Source organism: Rutilus rutilus (genome assembly GCF_951802725.1).
Source record: "Rutilus rutilus genome assembly, chromosome: 15".
Taxonomy (NCBI): Eukaryota; Metazoa; Chordata; class Actinopteri; order Cypriniformes; family Leuciscidae; genus Rutilus; species Rutilus rutilus.
This window is the reverse complement of record NC_140220.1, coordinates 26,315,807-26,341,670: the sequence shown is the minus strand read 5'-3', so window position 1 is coordinate 26,341,670 and position 25,864 is coordinate 26,315,807. Positions and strand designations below refer to the sequence as shown.

At 37.8% G+C, this 25,864-nt stretch overlaps 1 protein-coding gene and 1 long non-coding RNA gene across 2 annotated transcripts; one reads left to right on the top strand and one right to left on the bottom strand.

The window, feature by feature from the left end:
• Positions 1 to 780: 780 nt before the first annotated feature.
• LOC311304920 (uncharacterized protein) lies at positions 781 to 7,194 on the bottom strand. The gene is made up of 3 exons (XM_084432276.1): positions 7,055 to 7,194; positions 2,315 to 2,974; positions 781 to 1,361 (listed from the first exon to the last, which is right to left on the bottom strand). The coding sequence occupies exons 2-3, from the start codon at positions 2,824 to 2,826 to the stop codon at positions 1,223 to 1,225; spliced, it is 651 nt and encodes a 216-aa protein (XP_084288402.1). The 5' UTR covers positions 2,827 to 2,974; positions 7,055 to 7,194; the 3' UTR covers positions 781 to 1,222.
• Positions 7,195 to 14,910: 7,716 nt separating this feature from the next.
• Positions 14,911 to 16,876, top strand: LOC311304365. The gene is made up of 3 exons (XR_014629917.1): positions 14,911 to 15,127; positions 15,369 to 15,478; positions 16,224 to 16,876. It is a non-coding gene; the product is annotated as an uncharacterized lncRNA (long non-coding RNA).
• The last annotated feature ends 8,988 nt before the right edge of the window (positions 16,877 to 25,864 follow it).

Here is a 25,864-nt window from a genome sequence, read left to right as displayed (position 1 = left end):
TATTGAACCACTCAAAATCATCTTAATTTGTATTCAGAAAATGAATGAAAGGCTTATGGGTTTGGAATGAGGGTAATTAATGACAGAATTGTTTAGATTTATACTTTATTTTTTATGTATAGCCTATACATAAATATATTTCAGACATACAAGTAGGCAGTAATATTTCTCATTGCCATTTTTACTAATTGTTACAATTCTGTAAGTTGTAAGCCGATTGGCTTTTCAGTGACTTTTACTGTCATTTGTGATATCTGGATTTTATTCTTAATCCAATTAAAGAGTTAACACACAAAGAGCAATGTATATCTGAGGAATTACTTGAAAAATCTATATTGGCTATAGAAGTTTCCACGACCTTTTACATTTGCATTTTACATGACCGTGGGAACCCTGCTATTCTTTGACAAAGCTGAATTTTTGTGAATATCATTTTCAACAATGGCACATCAAGACTGACTAGCATCAATAGTATTTATTTAAGTATAAAACACTCAATATATAGGATATGTATATATATGTCATGTCCCTGTAATTCATTCACTCACACAGGCTGTATCTGTGACCATACAAATATTACAATACACTCAGAATTGGGTCAAAATATGCATACAGCAAAAGTGACAACAACTGACTACACTGAAAATTAACATTCTTTGGTCACAAAGATTTCATACTCTTTCTTCATCTGCTTCTTTAGGTTCTGGCTCCAAGCTGCCAAGTTATGTTTTCATTTATTCCTTAGTGACATCACTGTGATATTTTGCTCTCTTTTTCTTTCTCCGCCTTTCTCTCTCTTTCCAATGTATATGAGTTCATGCTTGTTGATTTCCAAACCCCTCATACAGTCTTTTCACCATCTGCTCCCTAGCGCCAAGACAGCCAGACCATAGCTGCGGGGTTGTCTGTACTTGGAAAGAGTATATTCTTTTAAGATGTCACCACACTGCCAAGATCATTTTTTCAATTTCCTTGTACACAGAGCCATTATGTTTTCATTATGGCTCACAAATGAACATTGGACAAGAGAGGAAAAATATAGTTTGCGTTTCAGTCCTCTGACAATAATTCTGTTTCACAAAAATACAATGTAAGGATGGGAGATAACATATATAGACTGTTTAAAGTGATGACATGGTATCACTGTTATTAAAACATTGTGGATAAATACAGAATTTTTCTATTTTTCCAGGTTGGACGGCTTCCCACCAAGTCATTTATTTTAGCGTGGCTGTCTCATGTTCTTCCTCAGCTGTGCGATCATCTCCACATGCAGGGCTCTTGAAGAACTCTCCAGTCGAGTGGCGATGTCTGACGCGGTACGCAGCATTTCTTCAAAGGAAAGGGACTCCTCTTTTATTCTTAGATAAAGACATAAAGCAGACACAACATCAGAAATAATCCAAGACAGACAGACATAGAGAGAGAGAGAGAGAGAGAGAGGGATGGAGGAGAAGGAGGAAATGAACAGGGGCCTCCTCAGGGCCTCAGTTTAGTTTTTCTTAAACCAGGGGCCTCTGAGGGGCTTCACATTCCTTCCAACTGTCCAGGCTGGTGATGGAAAACCCAGAAACCAGAATCATAATTGTGGCTAGTCTGAGGTTATATGTTTCTATGCAACTCATCACTGTGTTTATAAGCATATATATATTTCTTGTTTGGGATCTTTTTTACAGGTTTACTTGGTTATGTATTTACTATCTTTTGCCTGGAAAGTGTTTATGTATATGCAGACTCTTAAGCTGCAATATTTAGTGAGTGGTCTTGAAATTAACTTTAATTCTTTACACAATTTGAATGATAAATTATTAGAAAGTATTACATTGATCAAAAGTGACATTAAAGACATAAAAGATTTATATTTCATATTGGCCTAAATGCTGTTATTTTGAACTATCTATCCAAGAATCCTGAAAAAAAGTATCAGTTTCCACAAAAATATTTAGTTTTAAACATTGATAATAATATGAAATGTTGATTTTGAGCAGCAAATCAGCATATTAGAATGATTTCTGAAGGATCACGTGACAGTATCAGACAAATTAGTTTAGAGATTTTCATATTGACCATTTTAATACTGGTGCATCCACAAAATCTAAATAAAAGAATTCCTAAATTACAATAATAAAAGAATGACCTCTGATCTTCCATCACCATTTCTTATCTGAGAGAACCAAATCACATAATTTTGACTCAAAATTTTCTTCAGATTCAGGGTTGTTGCCTTTAAGCATCTTACATTTTTAAAAGCCTTGGAGTTTTGCCTGGAAGATAAGAGGATATGAATGTCTTATTAGGATTCAACTCATCTTACTTCTGAATTCCAGCCGAAGTGTCTAGTGCGTCTCCCTCCAGCTGACTCTCCATCTCCTCTGCTGCTTTTGTCACCACACTCTCACAGCTCACATGATCCTCCCTGATTCCAACAATGTTTTCTTGGATCACCTCCTCATAGCGTTGATCTCCCATTTCTGCTCCAACAAACTGGACCAGATTCTCCATCACTGCCTGGTTCCCATGTTGAACAGCCTTTAGATATGCAACTTCCTCTCTGAAAGCTCGTAACCGTCTAGACATGACTTGGCCGGTGTGGAAGTTGACATAACAGTCGCCGGCTTCCGTCTCTGGCAGGGTTTGAAAAAGTGGCCTGGTTCTGTCTGGCTCATCCCCGGCTGCATGGAAGATTGGAGCAGAGGAGTTGCCAGTGACCACAGGCCCGGAGACGTCACCTGATCCCAACTCTCCATCGTCACCACTCTGGCAGTAGACTGGCATCACTAGGAGTGTGAAGAGCAAAGTGCCCAGTGTTGAGTGCAGCCTCATCATGACCCAGAAGAGTCCCGGAATAACCTCTATGACCTGGGACTTGATGGAGTGATGGATGAGAACCCGAGCGATGAGAAATGTGAGGTCCCTCTTGACCCTCTCAAAGCTTTTTCACACAATCACCACTGCTGCAAAGCTCTGACCTCATCTGTGAAGAAATAAACAGAAGCTCAAATCCCTAAAAAGTCTGATTCTTAAGTCTCCTCAAGTGAAAATATACATTACTCTTAAAAAGTTTTGAGTGGGTACATTTTTTTATAAAGAAGTCTCTTATGCTCGCTAAGGCTGCATTTATTTGACTACGTACAGTAAAACAGTAATATTGTAAAATATTTTTACAATTTAAAATCGCTTTTCTATTTTAATATATTTTAACAAGTCATTTGTTCCTATGATGGTGAATTTTCAGCATCACTACTCCAGTCTTCAGTCACATGATCCTTCAGAAATCCTTCTAATATGCTGATTTTTGCATTTTTAAAGGAGTCATAATGTTGTGTTACCTTGGATACCCAATGCTCTATTATAGTCTTTCAGGCACTTCTAAAAAAGAAAAGTGGAAAAAAAAATCAACACAGAGCCCCTCAGACCCTTATTTCTAAAGGCATTATTGTCTCGCGAGATCTGATGCGATGTTTTGGCTGTCGTGGACGGTCATTATAATAATGCAAATGAGGGGCGCGTTGATTGGTCGTAGAAAAAATACACCATTTCCAGATACATTCTTACAGAAGCCCCACTAACTGAAAGCTATTTTCAAACTGCATGTTTTGCATGAGTTTGGCTAATAATGTTTAGTGGTATATTGTTTTCATACTTGCATTTAAACAGTTTTAGCCACTGAGCATGGACTCCTGTACCGTCACTACTGTAGCTGCTAGTGTAAAACAAAGTGGAAAGATGTGGCTAGCATTCGTAGAGTCCATTCCCCGTGTTTACCTCGAAGGTAACGTTACATACAATAGCCGCATTAGCAGTTAGCTGCTATTTGTTAACCACAGTAGAGCAATAAAAACACAGTTTTACCTTTTCAATTTCTGGCAAGTCCCTGATGGTGGGGATGGCACCTTTTCCCAAACGGAGCTTCGAGGCCAAGTTCGCCTGATATTGCCCCAAATTTGTAAATGATTCCGGTGTAAAATGTTTAGCGCACACACCTAACGATACGCCACTTGAAAGAGTTGTTGGGACAGCGTCATTAAAAATGAATTTCCTCCACTGTTCCCTGATAGTTTCGTCCGTTTTTGGTAGATAAAACACATTTGCATGTTGTTTGTGGCAGTCAACCACAGAGCATCTCAGGTGTGCACTCGGTTTCTCCATCTTTCTCGAGTCGACTAAACTGAATCTGAGGGGGAGAGGGGGAGAGGGGCGGGCTTCCCGCGGCATAGGTTTGCGGTGTCCATATTTGGTATATCCTCCCCCGTCTTGACGTCAAGAGGGGGAAGAAATCAAAATCTCGTTTTTTCGTGCGCGTGCACGTGGCCTATTTTACAAACCCTGAGGTAAACAAACGCTTCACTTTTAAATATCGGCTTCCCGGCCAGTGTACAATCATTATGCAATCATAACATACATTGATTCTCGTGGAAAAGTGAAATTTCTACATTATGACTCCTTTAAAACTGTGATACTTTTCTTTTTCAGGATTCTTGGATGAATAGAAAGTTCTGAACTGCATTTTTTTAAAACAAAAAAACTACCTGAACATAACAATCTAAAAAAGTCTTGACTGTCACTTTTAATTAATTTAATGCATTCCTTGCTGAATAAACATTTTAATGAATAAACAGTAGTATATGTGTGTGCAAAAAATGGGTATTATATTGTATATTATACTGTAGGTACCAAACTGACTAAAAAGAAAAATACACATATCTTCCAATAATTTCCTGTAATGTATGTTAAAATGTTACAGATAATTGAGAGGTCAGGGGATGAAAGAAGTTTATTTATTTGTGAAACTATACTGTCTGCCAACTGTAGCCTACTGTGAAAGTGAAATCAACCAGTCATTTTTACAGGGTTTTCCGGAGCATGTGGTGGGGGGCTTCCTGCTGGTGTTTGTAGTGAGCACATTCATTTATGTGAGGGCCCTGAGGTGTAGCACATGACCCTCTGAGAAAGGGAGTGCTGTTTGTTTAGTCTTGCATGTGCAAGGATGAGTGCTCTCTACTGCTCTCGCTCTCTCATTCTTCGCTCTTTCAAAGAAAAAGTGTGAGTCCCATTTTAGATAATACAATCACACAGGCTCTTGTTAATACTGATTCTACAATGCGTAGTGGACAGTGGCCACCACTATGTCACCAAAACGTTTTTACAATGGTTTTATAATCTAAAAAAGTTAAATACATAAATATAATGTTGACCGTTGTTTTTGTGAGTATTTAGAGCAAATACTCACGAAAACAAGCAAAACTGCAGATATGTAGTTGCAAAGAACATTTAGAGAGGTTTGTGTTAAAAAAAAAATCTTATATATATATATGGGCTATGTTCTCTGAAAACAAGTCTTATCAATTTTGCATCTTAAGTAAAGCTTAGGATGTTTAGTTATTTTTGCAGCAAAAATGTAGTGAAGTTATTATAGCTCCTGCTTTCTGATGTAGGGAGGACTCATCTCCTCATCCCTCATGTCTCCAGATGTGACTGAACTGAACACACACAATTTCTTTCAGTGTCCTGTCTACTCCAGGGTATCCCAACACTCCTCTCAACATCTGGAAACATGTGAAATGCGATATCTGTCTTCAAGGGTAGAAAGCAGCTCTTTTCCACAAAGTGAGCTTTGGCTTCTGCGGTATAGCAAAGTTCAGAAAAAATATGGATATATATTGCATTAGTGTAGAATATCAAATCTGCAGTCGTCTTTTTTCTCTGGGGGTCATCTCCCTAATTTAATCCTAACCATATCCCTATCCCAATCCATAATTTATTCCTAAGATCAGAGGGAAATGATAGGTGATTAACACAGATGTAGAAGCACCTAACCCTGGTTGTAAGCTTAAATTTAATATAAACTGTAAACTTGTTCCTCAAATCCTGTTTGTTTGATTGGAATGTTGTTCCAGGATCAACAAAGATGTTGGTGAAATCAGGTTCTGCTGCAGTCGGACAAATAAAACATTTTTTTTATTTAATTTTAAGTCAATGGTTACCTATCCTATCAAATCCTATAATCCTTTTTTTTTTTTTTTTTTTACATTTAAAATGAACAAAGACACTATCAGTGTTTATCAAGCTCTTTTAGTAAACGAGTATCATCAGGAGCATCTGTGCCTCTCACCTCTCACTTTCAGTGCCTCTCACTTAATGTGTAAAATGTATTGAGATGAGAAATATTAAAACTGTTTTTCATATCTTTGAATGATGCATATTATTCGTAAACCAAATGCAGTCATGTGCAGACATCATTTTTAGATGTAGTGATCAACAATGTGCACAAATGCCTTGATTTGATTAGCAGCTCCATTTTTATCACACACAACTCCCCGCACTGCCAATCCAGAGCTTGTAATTTTTTACAACGGAGAAAACAATTAAACATTTTAGACACTTAAATGATACTATTGGAACAATAAAAGCCCATTTAAACAGCACTTTTAACCTTTATGATTCCTTCAGGAATCTTTAATAGTATCATTGTTTCATTCCAAAAATAAATGCCAAACCAGTTCAAAGCAGAGGAAATGCAGTATATTTTTAATGATAACAAAGTCTAATGCTCAGTCCAAATAAAAAGGGCACAATTAACCTTCAGTATTAATGCCAAGTGTCTGGAAGTTTTCATGTTTACCCTTGTGCTGAAACTCATCCATCAGAGCAGATGAAACATTTGCAAAATTGCACTATTGGAAGACTATGCAAATAAGCCACAAGTCTCTTTGAATGGAAAGTACAAAAGTTGCTTTTACAGTTTTTGGCTTAATGTAAACTTATGAAATGAAAGAGCATTTTTGTAATTACCCATAACAACTCATCACGTGTGCCGAAAGCAAAAAGTAAACACACCAAAAAAAAGTAGAAACAGAGTAACAGGATATATTTAAAACTGGATATATTTACACAAATCACTAAATCAATGAACCATGCAATCAGTCAGTGGTCAGTTTCGCAGAATGCAGAAAAACTGCATAGCTCTGCCATATTCATCAAGACATGTCTTGTTTTTCAAGGTAGAAACAAGAATAAAATCAAATTCACAAAGCCAAAAACTGACAGAACTCACCAGAATCTTCTGCCATGTCACAAGTTAGAGCCATGTGTCTGGTCAAATGTTCAAAGCTCCATTCTTTACTTTGCCATTCAAAGGCAGAGAAGTGGAGCACATAATCAGCCTGCCTTAAACCTATTTTCACTTCTTCCAACAAAGTTTGGGAACCTGAAAGTCTGTGCCCCTATTTGGAGACTACTGGAAGGGGAGGGAGTGTTTATAAAAAGGGTGAAACTCAATGATTTCTTTCTTTTGTGGTCAGGAGAGTGAGTGAGGGAGAGAGAGAGAGAGAGAGAGAGAGTGCAGGAAAAGAATATTAGGGGGAGTGTGTGGTAATCTAGTTCACATCTGTGCCCTGATGTCTGATAAAGTACGAGAGTTTCGTAGAAATAGGGAAAAGTCTTTTCATGACCATGCCGGATTTTCACTCAGCCATTCATTTTAATAGTGAGAATGTTGAGATATGAGTCAATGAAAGCTGCTAAAAACACAAAAAGATATTTTGGCTCTGAACTCCACAATACATTTCCCCCCAACTTCACAAGGGTGAAAACCAGTTATAAAAACATCACATGAGCTTTTCAAACACAAAGTTTATCCATCATTACCTGTTAAAAGATAAGAACATAAAGCTCTCTTTGCAACAACTGAAGGGATTTAACGCTTACTCGGTCAGCCAATGTCAGTCAGATAAGCAACCCTAAAATTAAATGCATTTAAACGTACAATCCTATAACAATTACTTTGTTTCAGTTGTATATTTACTCACAGATTATTTATGACACATGGTTGGCTTTTTGTATTTTTATTTTTATAAATGTTTTTATGTATATATGGCTGTACAACTCTATTGATAGCGATATCTATACGTCTAGCTCCCCCTCACTAAATGTCCAGCGAGGAGGAGCGAATGTAATTTGGGCCTAATGGGTGGAGCTAGAATATTCAACCACACACTATCCCTATCTACAACTCTATCCCTCCACCCAATTAGACGTCCGACTCCGAAGAGGTGGACCAAGTGTGCCGCACAAGTCCTGAAAAGTGAAGCCAAAGCGTCTCGATCGCCCCCAGGTGGTTGGTCCCAGTATAGATCATAAACCCCGCCCTCCCCATGCAGTCTAATGGGCGATGGAAACTAAACAATCAAATTTCACTTAAAAAAAATAATTTCTAAAGATGTTTGGTAGTTTTAATCACGCTAATGTAAGTTTAAGTGTTCGTTTTTTGAAATACGTTTGGTCTTAGTTAGTCATTTGATGCTATAAAAACAAGAATGTGATGTCATGATTGACAGTTGTGATTGACAGCTTCTCTGAACAAAGTAGTAGGAGATTGGAGCTTCAACTTTAATTTCTACATGTCCATAACTGTTTATTTCACAATGAGTTGCTCTGCAGTAAACTGCACTAACCGTTTCTGTAGAGTGCGGACTTGATATCGCAGCTCCACTTCACGCTCACTACTGCGCAGACTCAGCGTAAAGATGTCAGCGTCATATTAGGACTTTGGCAGCTTCACTTTTCACCAATGGAAGAGAGTGAAGGGTCGTCGTCCATCTTTTTTTACAGCTGGACTATTCCCCTACCATCAGACATCCAGAGAGGTGGAGCTGGACGTCATTTGACTCTGCAGTTAGTACCACTCAATAAATACGGCCGGCCGGCACACGCTCACTCATTCATACTTTGCTTCGGAGCCGATCGGTTGTGGCAGCGATCGCTCATTCCAGTCATCCCTCATCTGAGTGGATTCCTGTGGCAGAGAAACAGCGATTTAAATTGCTTTAGAGAGCTTATCCTGTGGAGATCTCTCCTGCCGGTCTGAGGGCGCATCCAGCAGTGATTCGCCTCTTGAGAGAGCTGTGCACGGAGAAGTGCAGTTCTGTCCGTGTGTTTCTGGATGCTCTCGTATCCTGGCTTCATCTGACCGCCATGATCGCTGTCTCACATGTGTTTGTTAACGGTTCATGCTCTCACTGCGAGGTGTGCATGTGCATGTTTGCATTGCGGCCATGACTTTCCTTCTTCACAGAGGCACGAGTCCCCTCTGCAGTTACCTTGTCTGCCGCCACTTCTCATAGCGGAGCCGCGGTCTGGTCAACACTTTGGGAGAACTGAGGGTTACAGTGGGAGCTCTTCCGCCGGGTCAGTCCCCACGGACCTGAGACCGCGTCCCGGACACGTGCCCAAAGTTCCCACCACTCCTTTCATGGACCAGGTGGTGAACTTGCAAGCAATGCCCCCGGAGGAGGCAGACCCAGCCCTCGTGTTGCTGTGTCCTTTTTTCCGCATTGAGTGTTTACATGGACCACACGCAGAGCTTCAGAAGCTCAGAGCAGCTCTTTGCCCAACCGGTCAGCCCTGGGCTAGATGCCCATATGCTGTGATTCCCCTTGGGTAATCCCATTTAAGTACTGTCCATGATACGGTTTCCCTGTCGGTAAACCCATGTCTTTTCCTGGGCAGTTCTGCTCTGCATTGGTAGTAGCTCCTCCCTGGCTAGGCAGGAGAGATCTTCCATATGTAATACTGCCCCACGGGTCTGTCCATATGTGTATCCACCACAATCTACTTCCCTTTTGGTAGGGTATGGCCTTCGTAGGACTAGGCATGCTTCCCCAGCGTTAACAACGCATTTTCATGGCTGAAAATGATGGGAATCGAGATCCGAAAGCACTTCCCCTTGAAGTATCACGATAAGATGAACAGCAGCTACGACCGTCTCCAGAGTAAGCCCTGTCCCTTCCATCCCTTTGGTATGGAGGACTACTCTCCTTGGGCTTACATGGGGCGCTGGGTAGGTTACAACTGTGTGGCCAAAAGGCACGCTACGGCTTGCAAGCATCTGCGTCTCCGACACTCGTAACACAGGGACCCCAATACGTCAGCATCGACGTAACGTCCCCGTTCCCTCCTTTAGGGTACGAGGGTTACATCAGTAGCCGAGACGTTCACAATATTATTGTCTTTATTGTAATTTTGATCAAATAATTGCAGCCTTTGTGAGCATAAGAGACTTCTTTGAAAAATAAAGGAACAATTTGTCAAACACATGAAAAGGGAAAGTCAAACACGTGAAAGTCTCTTAAAGTAATGTTAATCGCAGACTTATTTCACTCCTAAATTGAAAACAGCAATTTTAAAAAGACATGATGGCGTTTACTGCCAAAAACAATGATGGACATGCCAAACCTACCTGCAAACATTGTACAGTTCATACAGAGACACAAAAGAACAAGTTTGAAAGTATATTAAAAATAATTGATTTATTTTGATTAACTAGCTCCCTGGGCCAATGCAGGATGGAAACAGGATAGAATCATGTTCCTCTTCTCCTCATTGTTTATATTTTGTCATCACTCTGATTGCAAAGTTGTTCAGGCAGTTTCAGATGGACACTGTTTATTCATTGTGTAAACTTGCCAATGTGCTTTAGATTTTGGATGAGAAATGTACGTGAATGTCATTAAATACTGTAATGTTCTCAGCACAGAGAATTAAACAACTGAAACTATATTCTATAAACTACATTCTTTTAACACAATTAATGTAGGTCAAAAACAGGACGCATGTTAGATGAATGAGAATATGCTTTTTGCCAACCCACACTTAAGACTTTGACTGTAAACTGTAACTTTGTTTGTTAACGGCACAATTCAGCTGTAGATTGCAGCGATGAAGCAATAACAATGGCTAAAAGTGTAACCTGGAAGGATACAAGAATATACACTTTTTTTAATCAAGATGAATTATTCAGTGTCTTCCACAATCGTGGACCTCTGGTCATCTTTGGAGAGCAAATAAAAAAAGTGACATGGTTTTATGAGATGAGGTAAGGTAAATTGTATGCCTAAACATTCAATATTCACTGCGAAACTAGCTTTTTAAAATAAATGAATAACAAAACACACACACACACACACTCACACACACACACACACACACAACAAAAAAAGGTCTGTTTAATTGTTATGCTTACTATTCTGATGTTCTGTATAAGGCAACTGACTTGAATATATATAATTTAAGTGACCGGATTTTTCTTTTATACAGACATACTCTATTGTGTGTTTGTTGGCTTTATTTATTTAGGAGCCAGTCCATCTGCACTCAGTTATCTAAACTCAATTTTAAAACTCCTTGTAAATCAGATTTTATTGAATTTACTTGCCATTTGCCTCAGAGGGGTGCAACTAAGAAGCAGACTACACAAACCAGATGTTTTCCGATTTATAGATCTGTTGTATGCAATGCTTCTAATTGTCATTATACCTGTATTAAGCCAAATAGATGTAAAAGTAGCTTTGTGATTCTAATTCTATCATAAATGTATACATTTCTGATCTTTCTGTAATAAAGATATCATTTTGACACTCGTTTGGAACAGAAGGGTTTTGGAATTGGCTGAAAGAAAAAAAATAGGTAGATAAAAGGATTTAATTTAGTCAATCTCCAAATTCGATTTGAAAACCTCATATATTTCAGCTGGGATCACTGTTCTCTGTCTGGGAAATAATAGTTTGGACCACTAAGCAGTTGAGCGGCCAGTGGAGAGCTATAATTGGGCTGGTGGTCCTGAGTGCTCACAGGATGTTTGACTCATCATATTTTCTCTATCTAGAACCATTTCCTGTGTTTATTTCCTACTGAATTAATTGTGCATGATTTCCGTAGCTAATATTTAAACCATCTCATATCTACTCTCTGTGTGATGTGAAATGTTACTCACCTGCAGTGTAGTGTTTTGCAGCGGCTGGAATAACTGTGCTGCAAGTAATAAACAATATATAATCAAATAGAAAAAAAATATTGATGTGAATTAAAATGAATTTAAGAAATAAATTAAAATGTAGAATTGCTACTGTAGATTGTTGGGCTAAAAAGATCACACATGAAGTTTTGTCTTACGATGAATGTCTTGTGCAACTGATGCCGTCAGGTGATGGCAACATGTCTCTTAAGTCGCTTATAAATAGACAGTTCACCCCAGAATAGTACATACTTCTGCCCTGTTGTGTAAAAAAATCCAGTGGGTCAGCATTGTTAAATGGACACATATGGGTGTCACATCCCCGGCTGTCAAAGTCAAAGGGCGTCCCAGTCAGCATCCTTTCCTCTAATGCTGAGGTCAGTGAACATAAAGGGGGTGGAACATGAGCCAGACAGGATCTATTAAAGTACTGCGTCAGATTTGATTCACATTTGCATTATGAAACTGAGATAGGTTGTTTTTTACAAGTCACATGTTCACTATACAATTGTCCTTGCGTGCATGCACTCTAAACAAAGTACTGGTAAATGGTAATTCAAATTCACCAGTGGTAAAGAAAACACTTAACCCAGGGCTGCCAATTCAAATAAAATGTAAATAGTAATTAAATAAATATGTTAATTTAATTTATTACATGAATTGTTTTGATTAATCAATTGACAGTTTGAGTTATGATTAATTAGCCGAAATTAATCACATACTGTATATAAATGTTTGCAAATAAAAGCTCCTAAAGATAATTCTGCAATTACGTTATGGCAGCATGGGTGAAACCATTGAAAAAAAGTGCTTTTGTTTTATTTCCATTTCACTGAACATAAACCTGCAGTCCACATAAATCCATCCATTTAATTAAATGAACACGTTAAATTGACAGTCCTAAATCAAACAGAGGTTCTCAAAGACAGCTAACAAGCAGCAGAAAATATGACCAAACCAAGCATGTACGTTGATGTGATACACTTTTGAAACCAATTATGCTGCAAACCACCTCACCAAATCCCTTAAAGCAAAGAGTTGGCTGCTTAAATGCAGTGTAAGAACTTCATATCTAATTGCTGGCATGCTAATTGTGTCCCACTTCATTGCGCAGAGTGCTAAAAACTTGCACGGCTCATAAACCACAAGAGATTGAATGGGCTGATTGGCTTCTGTTCATGATTTCATGGCTGCTTCTCTCTATCCATTAAGAATAATTGTATTTATTTATTTCCTTTTCAGTCTGTTTTTACGTGACGTTCCTCTTACATCTCACAGCCTAAAGAAGCCCACATTACTAATTCAACCTGAAATTCAGTACAATTGAGAACAAGTGTGTTGTGGGCAAAATTGAATGGGAGCTTGATTGTGCAAACAGTTAGGTAATCCGATCTCATTTTGTAAACACAAATTAATTGCTTTTACCCTTGGCCCCCTCGCAGTTCAGGATCAAAGATGTTTAAAAGAGAAGAAAACCATTTAAAATTCCCAAGTGCTGTTGTAAGTAGTGCTCCAAACTAAATCTTTTACTCGGATCATAATCTTTTGGATCAATAAATGGCTGAGTATCCTAAAGAGCGCCGCTGACAGGATACAACGGTGTGTTATTCACATGATGAAACCACTGCATATGGCAAAAAATCTCGGCCAAGGAAAAGAAATAAAACTTATTAGCCAGTGATTTATGTCCTCCCTAAATCATTGCAAAAGGAGGAAGATGCTGTGTAACATTTGTAACATGAAATGACCAGTGAAATACAGGCTCTTATAAACCACTAAACCACTTTGCTTCTGTCAGTCTTCTCCTCAAGGACAACTAGTTGCCTTTGGCTAAGCTGTAAAACCTTTTGCTGAGATTGGAAACATTTTATGGTATATTCGATATCCAGGATTGGTCAACGGATTGGCCTAGCTGAACATCTAATATATATAGTAGAACACAAAAGCAAGAAAAATCACAAATGAGATCTCTTCAATATCTCTTTAATATATCATGTGTCTCTTCAAGCATTTCAGAGATGTTGGCAACATCACGTGGATGCATTTTATTCAACAGTTAACAATAAGTTAAAGGGATACTCCATCCAAAAATGAAAATTCTCTCATGCATCCCAGATGTATGACTTACTTTCTTCTGTGGAACACAAACAAAGAATAAAAAATAATCCATCCCGTGAAAAAATCTCCAGTGTTGAAATCCTGGTGTTAAGGACTCTTAGAGTAAAGAGTTAAATTTCTGGTGTTGAATTTCAAGGGATTAACACTGCTAGTGTAAACCGCACCCTCTGGCTGGTGTAAATATGTAGAGTTACTAAATTTACACCGAGAGAGTGTTATTAGTTACATCCGGGACATTTACGCGCTGGGCGCGACGAAACCACCTGAAACTTTTTTCACAGACGCCATTTTCTTTGACTCGCGATGCAAGGCATACGAGGAGGGAAAACGCAGATATGAAGTGTTTTATCGCATTTATATATGCATTTTATAAACTTTTATTACATCATATTGTTTTATTACAATATGTATGTGCTGTGTGAACGGCTAAATCGTTCTCAGAAAGGCATTTTCGTTGACGCGCGATGCGGAGCAGACCAGGATGAGGTTGCTTTTAAACAGAGAAACGACGAAAGTAAGTGTTTTATCTAATTTACAATATGTATTTTATAACATATTGATTTATAGAGAAATTTAAATGCTCTGCGTGCTTAAACGAGCCGAAACCTTTCTCAAAGGCGACATCTTTGACTCAATACGGAGCTGACGACGAGAAGGTTTGCTTGTAACGTCAACAGGGAAAACACCCAAAGTAAGTGTTTTTAACCTAATTTACAACATGTATTTCATGGCATTATAATGTTTTATAACGATATTTATGTGATGTGCGCCTAAACCTTTCTCACAGACTAACATTATGCCCTGCATCTTCTTTGGCTCGTGACGCAGTGCAGACGCGGGGTTTGCTTTTAACGGTGAGAACACAGAGTAAGTGTTTTAACTCATTTAACGTACAATACGTATTTTATAATGTTATTTTGTTTTATGACAATATTTGTGATGTGCAAATATCATAATGTATTTATCCTCAAACTATCTTTTACTTTCATTTTATCTGAAAAACAAACTTTCTTAGAATGTGTAAGTAATTCTTTAAGATTATGTTTATGAAAATGTATTTATCAGATTCAATTTTGGTTGATATTTGAATATGCTTTCATGTTTAAATGTATTGATTGTGTTATTTGTGTTTGCTAGGAGTATTTCCATGCTGCACCAAGTGGCTAAGGCTAACCAGGCTTGGTCTTTAAAGGCTGTAACGTTACAGACTAGAACCTGGTGAGGGTCAGATTTTACAGATAACATGAGATAATCATGTGCATAAACATAAATAAAAAATTCTAGCTTTGTTGCTATTTGGTATAACTAGATTTTTTGTGTTTCATAACAGTCATTTTGAATTTGTCCAGTCAAATTACTTTACAAAAGTTACTTTTCCTTTTCCTTAAATAAAATTAGTTTTCAAACCAATTGTTTTCATGATTTGATAGGTAGATGTTTTCTTGGTTTTTAATTTTAGACTCAACTGATTGGGAAATCTCTGCCCATCACCTGCCTCCAACATCACAAAGCCACAAGAAGGGAACAAAGATTCTTCCGTCAGCTGACTATTTAGAGAGATTTCTTAAGGTGCGTGTCTAAATTTATTCCTAAAGGGTTAGTTCACCTACAAATGGAAATTATGTCATTACTTACCCTCATCTCGTTCCAAACATGCAAGACTTTATTTCATCTTCACAACACAAATTAGGATATTTTTAATTAAATCTGAGAGTTTCCCGTCCCTCCATTGACAGTCCACGCAAATACCATGTTCAAGCCCCAGAAAGGTGTAAAGGTACATCATTAAAGTACTCCATGCGACTCCAGTGGTTTAACATACATTTTATTAAACTAAACCGCACGGATTACCCTCAGAAGGCCTTCGTTTATCCCCCTGGAGCCGGATGGATTACTTTTGTGAAGGATGCGTGCACATTTTTGGACTTGAAGGAGGTGGACCCCATAGCTTCACACTATAACCACTGAAAGATCTAAGACATTTTCTAAAATAACTGAAAATGTGTTCGTCTGAAAAAAGATCGACATGCATCTCAAACGGCTTGAGGGCGAGTAAATATTGGGTTAAATATCATTTTTGGCCGAACTATCCCTTTAAGTGTTCCGAAGATGAGCAAAACTCTTACTGGTTTGGAACAACATAAGGGTGAATAATGACAGAATTTACATTTTTGGATGAATTAAGTCTTTAATTTACTTGGAAATCAGTTTATTAATAGTTTAAAATAGTTTATTGTTTGAGTCACCTTGCTGTATTTATAAAACACAAATAGTATTAATTGTAAATGGTCTGGTTTTGTGTTGTCTACTCTAGGGAACCAGCACTCCAGGATTTTGAGAAAGTTGGATCTGCACAGCCTTTCCTGCTCTGTGAAACAACTAGGCTATGCACTGAACTTTACTGTTAGCAACTGGACACAACTGATCCACTCATATCCTGCAACTGTTTTTCATCTGTTGAATGTTGTTGCTGTACTGTTGCAAAGTCGAAGGTATTGACTCAACTTCACTGACACAGGACTTACATTCACTGACATGTACAGGATTTGAAGTATTACAGAGATACAGACCATTTGATGAGCAGCTTTCACATAATTCTGATGACAGAAATGCCTATATTTTGCCTTCATTTATTTTAAAAGTTAACATATGTAAAGGGACTTGTTCGTTAATAAAAACTAGTTTGTTAAAACAACTGTTTGCATTTTGCCTTTATTTTTAACTTTACAATGAACCGAATTCTAACTTTCTGGATTGTTTTGATGTGCATTCAATGTTATCAATAGGTTAAATGCTTTGCTTTTATTTCTGAAAAGATTCCTTTTGTCAAAAAGCACATCTCATAAATACAAACTCAATTTGAGTCAAATTTAACACTCCTGAAATGTATATATGACTCCCTCCATTTTGGAGTTAAAATAACACTTTTGAAAGTGTGAAATATGCACATTACTCACGGAGTACATTTTAAACACTGTAAGAGTTCAAATGTACTCCATGAGTAATGTATATATTTCACACTTTCAAAAGTGTTATTTTAACTCCAAAATGGAGGGAGTCATATATACATTTCAGGAGTGTTAAATTTGACTCAAATTGAGTTAAATGTACACTGGCTTTTTTGCTGTGAGTGGATGGGTCCTTCATAGTTGATTCTTCAATAATCCATAAAAACCCTGTGGATCACTTGACTTATTGGTGACTTTTTGACTTATTTTATTTTATTTTACACTGTTCTGGCCTTGAGCTCTTCCTCTAGATTTACATGAGTATCAATACTTTTGGGAGCATTTTGTGTAGTGTGCAATTTTGCATGATGTAATGTTATAGTAATATTAGTATTATATTGTATTAAATTAGTACACTGTATTATATTGTATTAGTACAGTATATTATAGTTATAGTGTTAAAACACTCTTGACATAATATATTACTTGTTTTTTGAGTGTTCAAATTTAGTTTAGTTTAAAAATACTTCACACAGGTCACATAGAGATCAGTTCTGTCATGAGAACTCTCGGAGTGTTTGACATGGTAATAGATACAGTATGACAATGTTGTATGTTTGGTCTTGGCGTAATAGATCTGCTACGCTGCTGCTGCAGAGCGAGTACGGGACTTGCTACTGCCAATACATACACGACACGCTGCTGTACAATATAGCATACATGAATTACCCGTAGCAGATCTATACAGGTGGAGCTGGGGAAGGTGGAGGGTTTCTGAAGTGCGCTGCACTGCTAAGGCAAATGCTACCCAAGTAGTTGAAGGTTGAGCATGCAAGCTCATTGGCTACTGATACAGCAGGAACCAATCAGCTGTGCCCTATGATGTGATTACGAGCAGGTTGAGTTAAAAGACTTATTAGCCTGCACCATCTCTTTCATGACAGAACATGGTATTTTATCTACAAGGGATCGAAATGGATTCTTAATATTAATTGTGTGTTAAAGTGCCATGGCAACTGGAGAAGCAGCTGCTCAGCCTGAACATAATATCTTCATGGTTTCCTCTCAGCGGATCAACAGTATCATAAAACAGTTTTCTAAGTCAGCAGGCCATGGAGAATTCCCAGAATTCTCAGCAAAATTCTCAATTGTGCTGTCTTGTGTCTGCTGTAATAAATACTGGCTTACAGATCTTATGCAAGTCCGCTTCACCTCCGGTGTATTTTGTACTGTGCTGTCACAGCAATTTGGTGCTACAACAGACCTTGTCCTCTACTTTCTATGTTTAGCATTTTGTCTGCACAGTGTCAATAGGGTAAATGTCCAGACAGTCTCCTTGTTCACCTTGGGATGTGTGGTCTGCTCAGCCATTATCAGACTGCACCTGCGCTGTAAATGAAAGTGTCATGGGTTCAGAAGAGAACAATGCTGTCTATAGAAGCATCTCACATTACTATGCTTGGATGCTAAACTAGCTGATGGTAGGGATCTGCTCACAGTCAAACAGCTATCGCCATATCACGTTTAATTCAACTGAAAGGATTAAATGGGGACATTATTAATCTCCCTAAATATATCTCAGAACTATAGAGCTGCGCTTGATATATATTTCATTTGATTTCATTAAAAGCCATTTTGCACACACACATTTATAACATGTATCATCAATGTGGCTTTGCTTTGTGCCTGATGTAAGAACATTAAGATATAAATAGAGAGAAATTGGCTTTTAGATATTTTACATTTACATTTACATTCCGGACAAAACTGGAGCAAACATAGTGAGCCTGCTTTTAGTACAGTAGACAGATCAATCATATAGTTAGACTGAAGGAGAATTCACCCTTGCCCTCACCTGTTTTTGTTATTGTGGAAATGTCTACAAAGAACACAATCTATTGATGATGATAAATTCTGGTCGTTCATGTTAATGAGGAGTGTTTCACTTTGGGAGATTGCTGAGCTAATGCTTCAGTGAGAAGGCTTTGTGCGCTGGACACACTCGAGTACATTAGGCTGATTGCCGCTCCTCCGTTTATACTGGACGCTGGCAAAGGCATCAAATGCCGTCCCAGACATGAACGCTGAAAATGTACAACTATGAGTTTGATATTTGTGTCTGCCTTTGACAAACCATGCCATAATGTGTATTTTTGTAGTTTTTCTTGTGATTTTATGACATTGTTGTGTCTAAAACAAGTTTGAGTTGTTCAGTTGTTGGTGGTGATGGATGACCATGATTTGATTGACACAGCTGGGTTCAATCACTCATTGCTATGCTTTATGGGAACGCCAATGCAATTAATCCTCTCCAAAGTCATAGCCAATCTGTAACGTTGCTACCTTAAAGTGTTATATAATGCAGTAGATCTCATTTGGTTTTATATTGATTTTCTTTGTATATCCGGAGGTATATAGGATCAACAGATTGTTTGTTCAATTTCCCCCTGAAACCTCTTAACATCAGACATATATGTCACTGCGGATAAGTTTGAAATTTGTCACCATCTTATTGTGTGCTGTGGTAACCTTACAGAGCCCACAGGTTTAAAAAGCTTTAGATGGTTATCTGGCCTTGTCAATTGGAAAGACAGACTACAAACAAGGTTTTATCACGGCACCGTACTTTGTTTAAATCTGTGGCCATTTATTGAGTGGCACTAAGACTGATGGATAGGAGGGATCTTTTATGTTCAGACACACCTTTTTATTGCCAGACAATGAAGTCCAAGATTAATGGGGTAGGCAAGCTGCTGCTCATGAGCATTAGACCGCTACTGTTGGCATCCAGCTCTAAAAGAGAGGCATCACTTATGCAAACATGGCATCTCGTTTTGTGACGATTGTAAGGTCATAAAGTAGGAAAATGTTGTCACGTAACCTAAAAATTTGCTTTATTTGGTAACATCTAAATTAACTGGTTTTATTCAAATAAAATAAAAATTAGGGATGTAGGCTACCGATATTACAGTGTTTGGCAGTGTGGGCAGGTGCAAATCCTGCTGGAAAATGAAGTCAGCATCTCCATAAAGCTTGTCTGCTGAAGGAAGCATGAAGTGCTCTGAAAATGTCCTGGTAGACGGCTGCGTTGAGTGGACAGCACAGTGGACCAACACCAGCCGATGACATGGCTCCCCAAACCAACACAGACTGTGGAAACTTCACACTGGACTTCAAGCATCTTGGATTGTGTGCCTCTCCATTCTTCCTCCAGACTCTGGGACCTTGGTTTCCAAATGAGATGCAAAATTTGCTCTCATCAGAAAAGAGGACTTTGGTCCACTGTGCTTTATTAAATCCAGAGTCAACGCAGCCGTCTGCAGGACATTTTCAGAGCACTTCATGCTTCCATCATTTTCCAGCAGGATTTGCACCTGCCCACACTGCCAAAATAACCAAAACCTGGTTCAATGACCATGGTATCACTGTGTAATTACTGTGTGATTTCATGTAATATTCAAATTTTTTGCAATCCTGTTTTCGTGGGTTTTATGAGCTGGAAGCCCAAATGATGTACAAATAAACAACTAAATACTTGAAATCGTTTAAGTTGTGGGCCCTGATTCTATAATCTATGGAAGTTTAACGTTTTGAATGGAATTATGGAAATAAATAAACTTTTCCATGATATTCTAATTTTTTGGAAAGGGTCTGTATACTGTCTAATTACATTTAAAATCAAACACTAAAATCTAAAATGAATTATGTAAAATGCTACATGTTTAATAATTTAAGCATCACAACATTATATATGTGTATGAAAAATGGATATTCATTACACACACACACACACACACACACACACACACACACACACACACGGTCGGAAAATGGCAAATAATATTCCAATTTATGCTACACTGTCTAAATGAGTATCAAATTAAACACCAACACACTGTTTTGGCTTTTTGCAGTGTGCATGACTATGCTTGACAGGCTTCATTGATTGACAGGTTGAGCTGATCTGAGTCAAGGATATGGACCTGAACATGAAAGTGAACTTCATGTTAATGTTTAAGTTATACTGATGTATATTTATCACCAAGCAATCTGTTTTTGATTTCTTGACACTATGCACACACACTGTGAAGATATAGACAGGCTGTTTTTCAATGCTGTACTGCAGGTGTTGTCATTTGTGTTGCATACTGCCTAATTGCTTCATGCTACATGCTGTTAAAGTGCCATTGATTTCACACATTCAAGCATGCCTTTAATTCATCCTCATCAAGTAAGTGATAGAATGAAGCTGTTTTACTGTCCCTATATGGGAAAATTAATGAGGAATCCAGGATGATTTATTTTGACCAATCAGCTCCCTGATTGCATGTAACATGACTTTTACAACTGCAATAAAGTAATCTTCACCTCTTCCAACAGTGAAAGTCACAATACTCAATGCTCTCTGGTAACTCCATTTTCACTTATTGCATTTTCAAGGGCATTTTCAGAGTTTTCTATAATTTTTACTGGTCATCTTTTAAGTGTCAGTACAGATACAAGGTTTTATAGAGTAATCTATCTCAGTTTGTGACAGAATCAGGGTCGAAATCTTCAACAAAATCTAATGAGTGTGTCATGAAAAGAATAAATCACTTGTAACGAGATGGGTCCTTTACTATAAAAGAATGAAAGTAAATCAGCACCAGCTTAATGCTAATAGTTATTGTTTAAGGCTTTTTTTTTTTTTTTTTTTTTTTACTTGCGTGTTTTGTATGTATTTGCTTACACTGGGGATTCAATTGTTTCTCAGTTCACTCCTGCAGCTCAACAGTTAGAGCTTGATGCTAAGAATCCAGATATAATAATTTGTATTACAGTGAGGAAAATAAGTATTTGAACACCCTGCTATTTTGCAAGTTCTCCCACTTGGAAATCATGGAGGGGTCTGAAATTGTCATCGTAGGTGCATGTCCACTGTGAGAGACATAATCAAAAAAAAAAAATCCAGAAATCACAATATATGATTTTTTAACTATTTATTTGTGTGATAGCTGCAAATAAGTATTTGGACACCTGTCTATCAGCTAGAATTCTGACCCTCAAAGACCTGTTAGTCTGCCTTTAAAATGTCCACCTCCACTCCATTTATTATCCTAAATTAGATGCACCTGTTTGAGGTCGTTAGCTGCATAAAGACACCTGTCCACCCCATACAATCAGTAAGAATCCAACTACTAACATGGCCAAGACCAAAGAGCTGTCCAAAGACACTACAGACAAAATTGTACACCTCCACAAGGCTGGAAAGGGCTACGGGGAAATTGCCAAGCAGCTTGGTGAAAAAAGGTCCACTGTTGGAGCAATCATTAGAAAATAGAAGAAGCTAAACATGACTGTCAATCTCCCTCTGACTGGGGCTTCATGCAAGATCTCACCTCGTGGGGTCTCAATGATCCTAAGAAAGGTGAGAAATCAGCCCAGAACTACACGGGAGGAGCTGGTCAATGACCTGAAAAGAGCTGGGACCACCGTTTCCAAGGTTACTGTTGGTAATACACTAAGACGTCATGGTTTGAAATCATGCATGGCACGGAAGGTTCCCCTGCTTAAACCAGCACATGTCAAGGCCCGTCTTAAGTTTGCCAATGACCATTTGGATGATCCAGAGGAGTCATGGGAGAAAGTCATGTGGTCAGATGAGACCAAAATAGAACTTTTTGGTCATAATTCCACTAAACGTGTTTGGAGGAAGAAGAATGATGAGTACCATCCCAAGAACACCATCCCTACTGTGAAGCATGGGGGTGGTAGCATCATGCTTTGGGGGTGTTTTTCTGCACATGGGACAGGGCGACTGCACTGTATTAAGGAGAGGATGACCGGGGCCATGTATTGCGAGATTTTGGGGAACAACCTCCTTCCCTCAGTTAGAGCATTGAAGATGGGTCGAGGCTGGGTCTTCCAACATGACAATGACCCGAAGCACACAGCCAGGATAACCAAGGAGTGGCTCTGTAAGAAGCATATCAAGGTTCTGGCGTGGCCTAGCCAGTCTCCAGACCTAAACCCAATAGAGAATCTTTGGAGGGAGCTCAAACTCCGTGTTTCTCAACGACAGCCCAGAAACCTGATTGATCTAGAGAAGATCTGTGTGGAGGAGTGGGCCAAAATCCCTCCTGCAGTGTGTGCAAACCTGGTGAAAAACTACAGGAAACGTTTGACCTCTGTAATTGCAAACAAAGGCTACTGTACCAAATATTAACATTGATTTTCTCAGGTGGTCAAATACTTATTTGCAGCTGTATCATACAAATAAATAGTTAAAAAATCATACATTGTGATTTCTGGATTTTTTTTTTTAGATTATGTCTCTCACAGTGGACATGCACCTACGATGACAATTTCAGACCCCTCCATGATTTCTAAGTGGGAGAACTTGCAAAATAGCAGGGTGTTCAAATACTTATTTTCCTCACTGTATATTATATTATCATTATATTATATTATATTATAAACATACAAAAAAAAAAAAAAATCCTGAAATGTAACAATTGCATGTTTTGGCCTTTTGCAGTGTACATGTCCTAATGACCATATACAGGCTTCATTGATTGATTGCTTTAACCATAGAAAGACATCAATAGAACAGCTTGTAAACCATGTCCTGTTCCAATTACTTCAGAGAAGCCATTCAATGTCCAAAATCGAATCAGGGGATTTTGGTCACTACCTAGTCTATTCTTAATTCTTATATTGATTCGAACATTTAAACTGCACATAAGTCAGTTTTATACACTGTAAAAAAAGAAAAGTTGACTTAACTTAAAATTATAAGGCAACTTGCTGCACAGATTTTTTGAGTTGACTCAACTAGAGATGTTATAGTTGAGTCAACTCAACTATATAGATGTTTTAGTTGAGTCAACTCAAAAAATCTGTGCAGCAAGTTGCCTTATAATTTTAAGTTAAGTCAACTTTTCTTTTTTTACAGTGTAATAATAAAGTTATAATAACTTTTTAATGATATAATTATATTTCTCCCTATATTGTCTATATGATATAACTATATTTCTTGCACCTTTCTAGAGTTAATTTTTCTTTCTAACTATCAAGCTATGAACATTGAATGGCTTCTCAGAGGTAAATGTAACAGGACATTGTTTACAAGCTGTTTTATTGATGTCCTTCTGGTCAAAACACTGATTGAACAATTATGAGACATGATACATTTCGGTAAGTTGTACTGCATATAATACTAGGCTACTGTTGTTTTGTTGTAATTTATGCTATACTTCTTGAAAGGTAAATTAAGTTATTACTTTTAACGATTTTTTCAAGGGGTTTGAAGATATTATTTAAAAGTTAATAAAGACACAGTGTTAAAGCAGTTGGCTTTAATAAGCTTTCCACTAAAAACAATGGCTTCTCTGTCTGCTTAATCGGGCTCTACCTAAGGAAAACTCTCTACCATAATGTGAGAAATGGCTCTATTAGGATGTGATTAAGTCCAGATTTAGGTGATTGGGCTGGGTGACAGAGTGAAGAATTGTCCCAGTGTTAAAGGGACACAGGGGGTGTGAGGAATCATGGTGTCAGGATTTGAGGTGGTTTGATTGCTGACAGGCTCTTGGTGCGATGAAATTCACTCAAGAGCTCAGTGGGTGATGACAGAGATGGACAGGAGGAGTCAACAGGAGACATTGTCTTCTCATCGGAATCGGATTGATGGAATGCTGGAAATTTGTTCTCTTTATCTGCGATTCAATGTTAATTACCTAGAAAATACTTAATTCTGCATCTTTGTTAAACTCTTAAAAATTAAGTTAACAAAAAGTTGTTGTTTTTTTGTAGCGATGCATTTGAAAAGCCATTTTTTGGTTCCCCAAAGAACCTTTCTGTGAACAGAATCCTTTTAAAAGAATAATTATTTTTCTTAATTTGAAAAATATTTCAATAATTTGAAGAACCTTTTTTTTTATTGAAAAGATGCTTTTGTGCAATAGTAGATTCCATGGATGTTAAAGGTTCTTGAAACCATTTATGCCAATAAAGACCCTTTTATATATATATATATATATATATATATATATATATATATATATATATATATATATATATATAGTATATTTAATATCATGTTTTTATATTACAAGATTTTATTTTAATATGTATTGAATGTAAATCTTCAGTTCAGGCACACATTCTCTTTGTAAGCAATTAGACTTTGCTTAGTACTCCGAGATTCTTCTCAAATTAAATCTTAACCTCTGGACATGAATTCATTTGAATAATGAAATTAAAATGCCTTATACTAGGCCTTTTAGGTCTGCTAAGCTTTTGAAGTCGAGGCTATCATTATAAAAATTCGCAAGTACAATGCAACTCCATATGGCATACAAAAACAGGTCTCTTGAGAACTTGACGATTTAGCTTTTTTTTTTTCGTGTTTGAATGTTGAGAGAATAATAATACCAGAAATGACATTCTGGTTCCACATGGTAAAACTTGTATCACTGATTGTGTAGAGATCAAAGCATCTTGGATTAGTTGTCTGTGTATCGTGTAATGTGAGAGTATCTGTATTACATGAGCTTGTTTGGTCATTTTGGCTTTTGCAGGTTCTAAAGTGCCATGATCAAGGAGAAAGATGAAAGGGGACATAAGCCTGTGCTCAAGGCAGTATTCTTTGGATATCTACACTGTGTAACTCTGCCTTCATCACCCCCGGCACCTCATAACCTTGTCAGAGCAATGGATTTTCCATCAAGTGTGCCTCTTCCAATGCCACACCTTTTCACACTCTCTAGCCTAATCACACTTATAGGGCCCTATCTTGCACCCAGCGCAGTTGACTTTGTACACCGACGCATGTATCATTCCTATTTTGCACCCGCGCAAAGCCGACTTTTCCCTCCACAGATGCACGTCGGTTAACTAAGAAATACACTTGCGCTCCCCGGGGGGCGGTTCAGCGCAAAGAGGAGGCGTGTTCCGGCGCAAACGTTCCCTCATGCTATTTTACAGGTTTAGAAAACAATTGCGCCACTGACCGAAAAAAAACAGT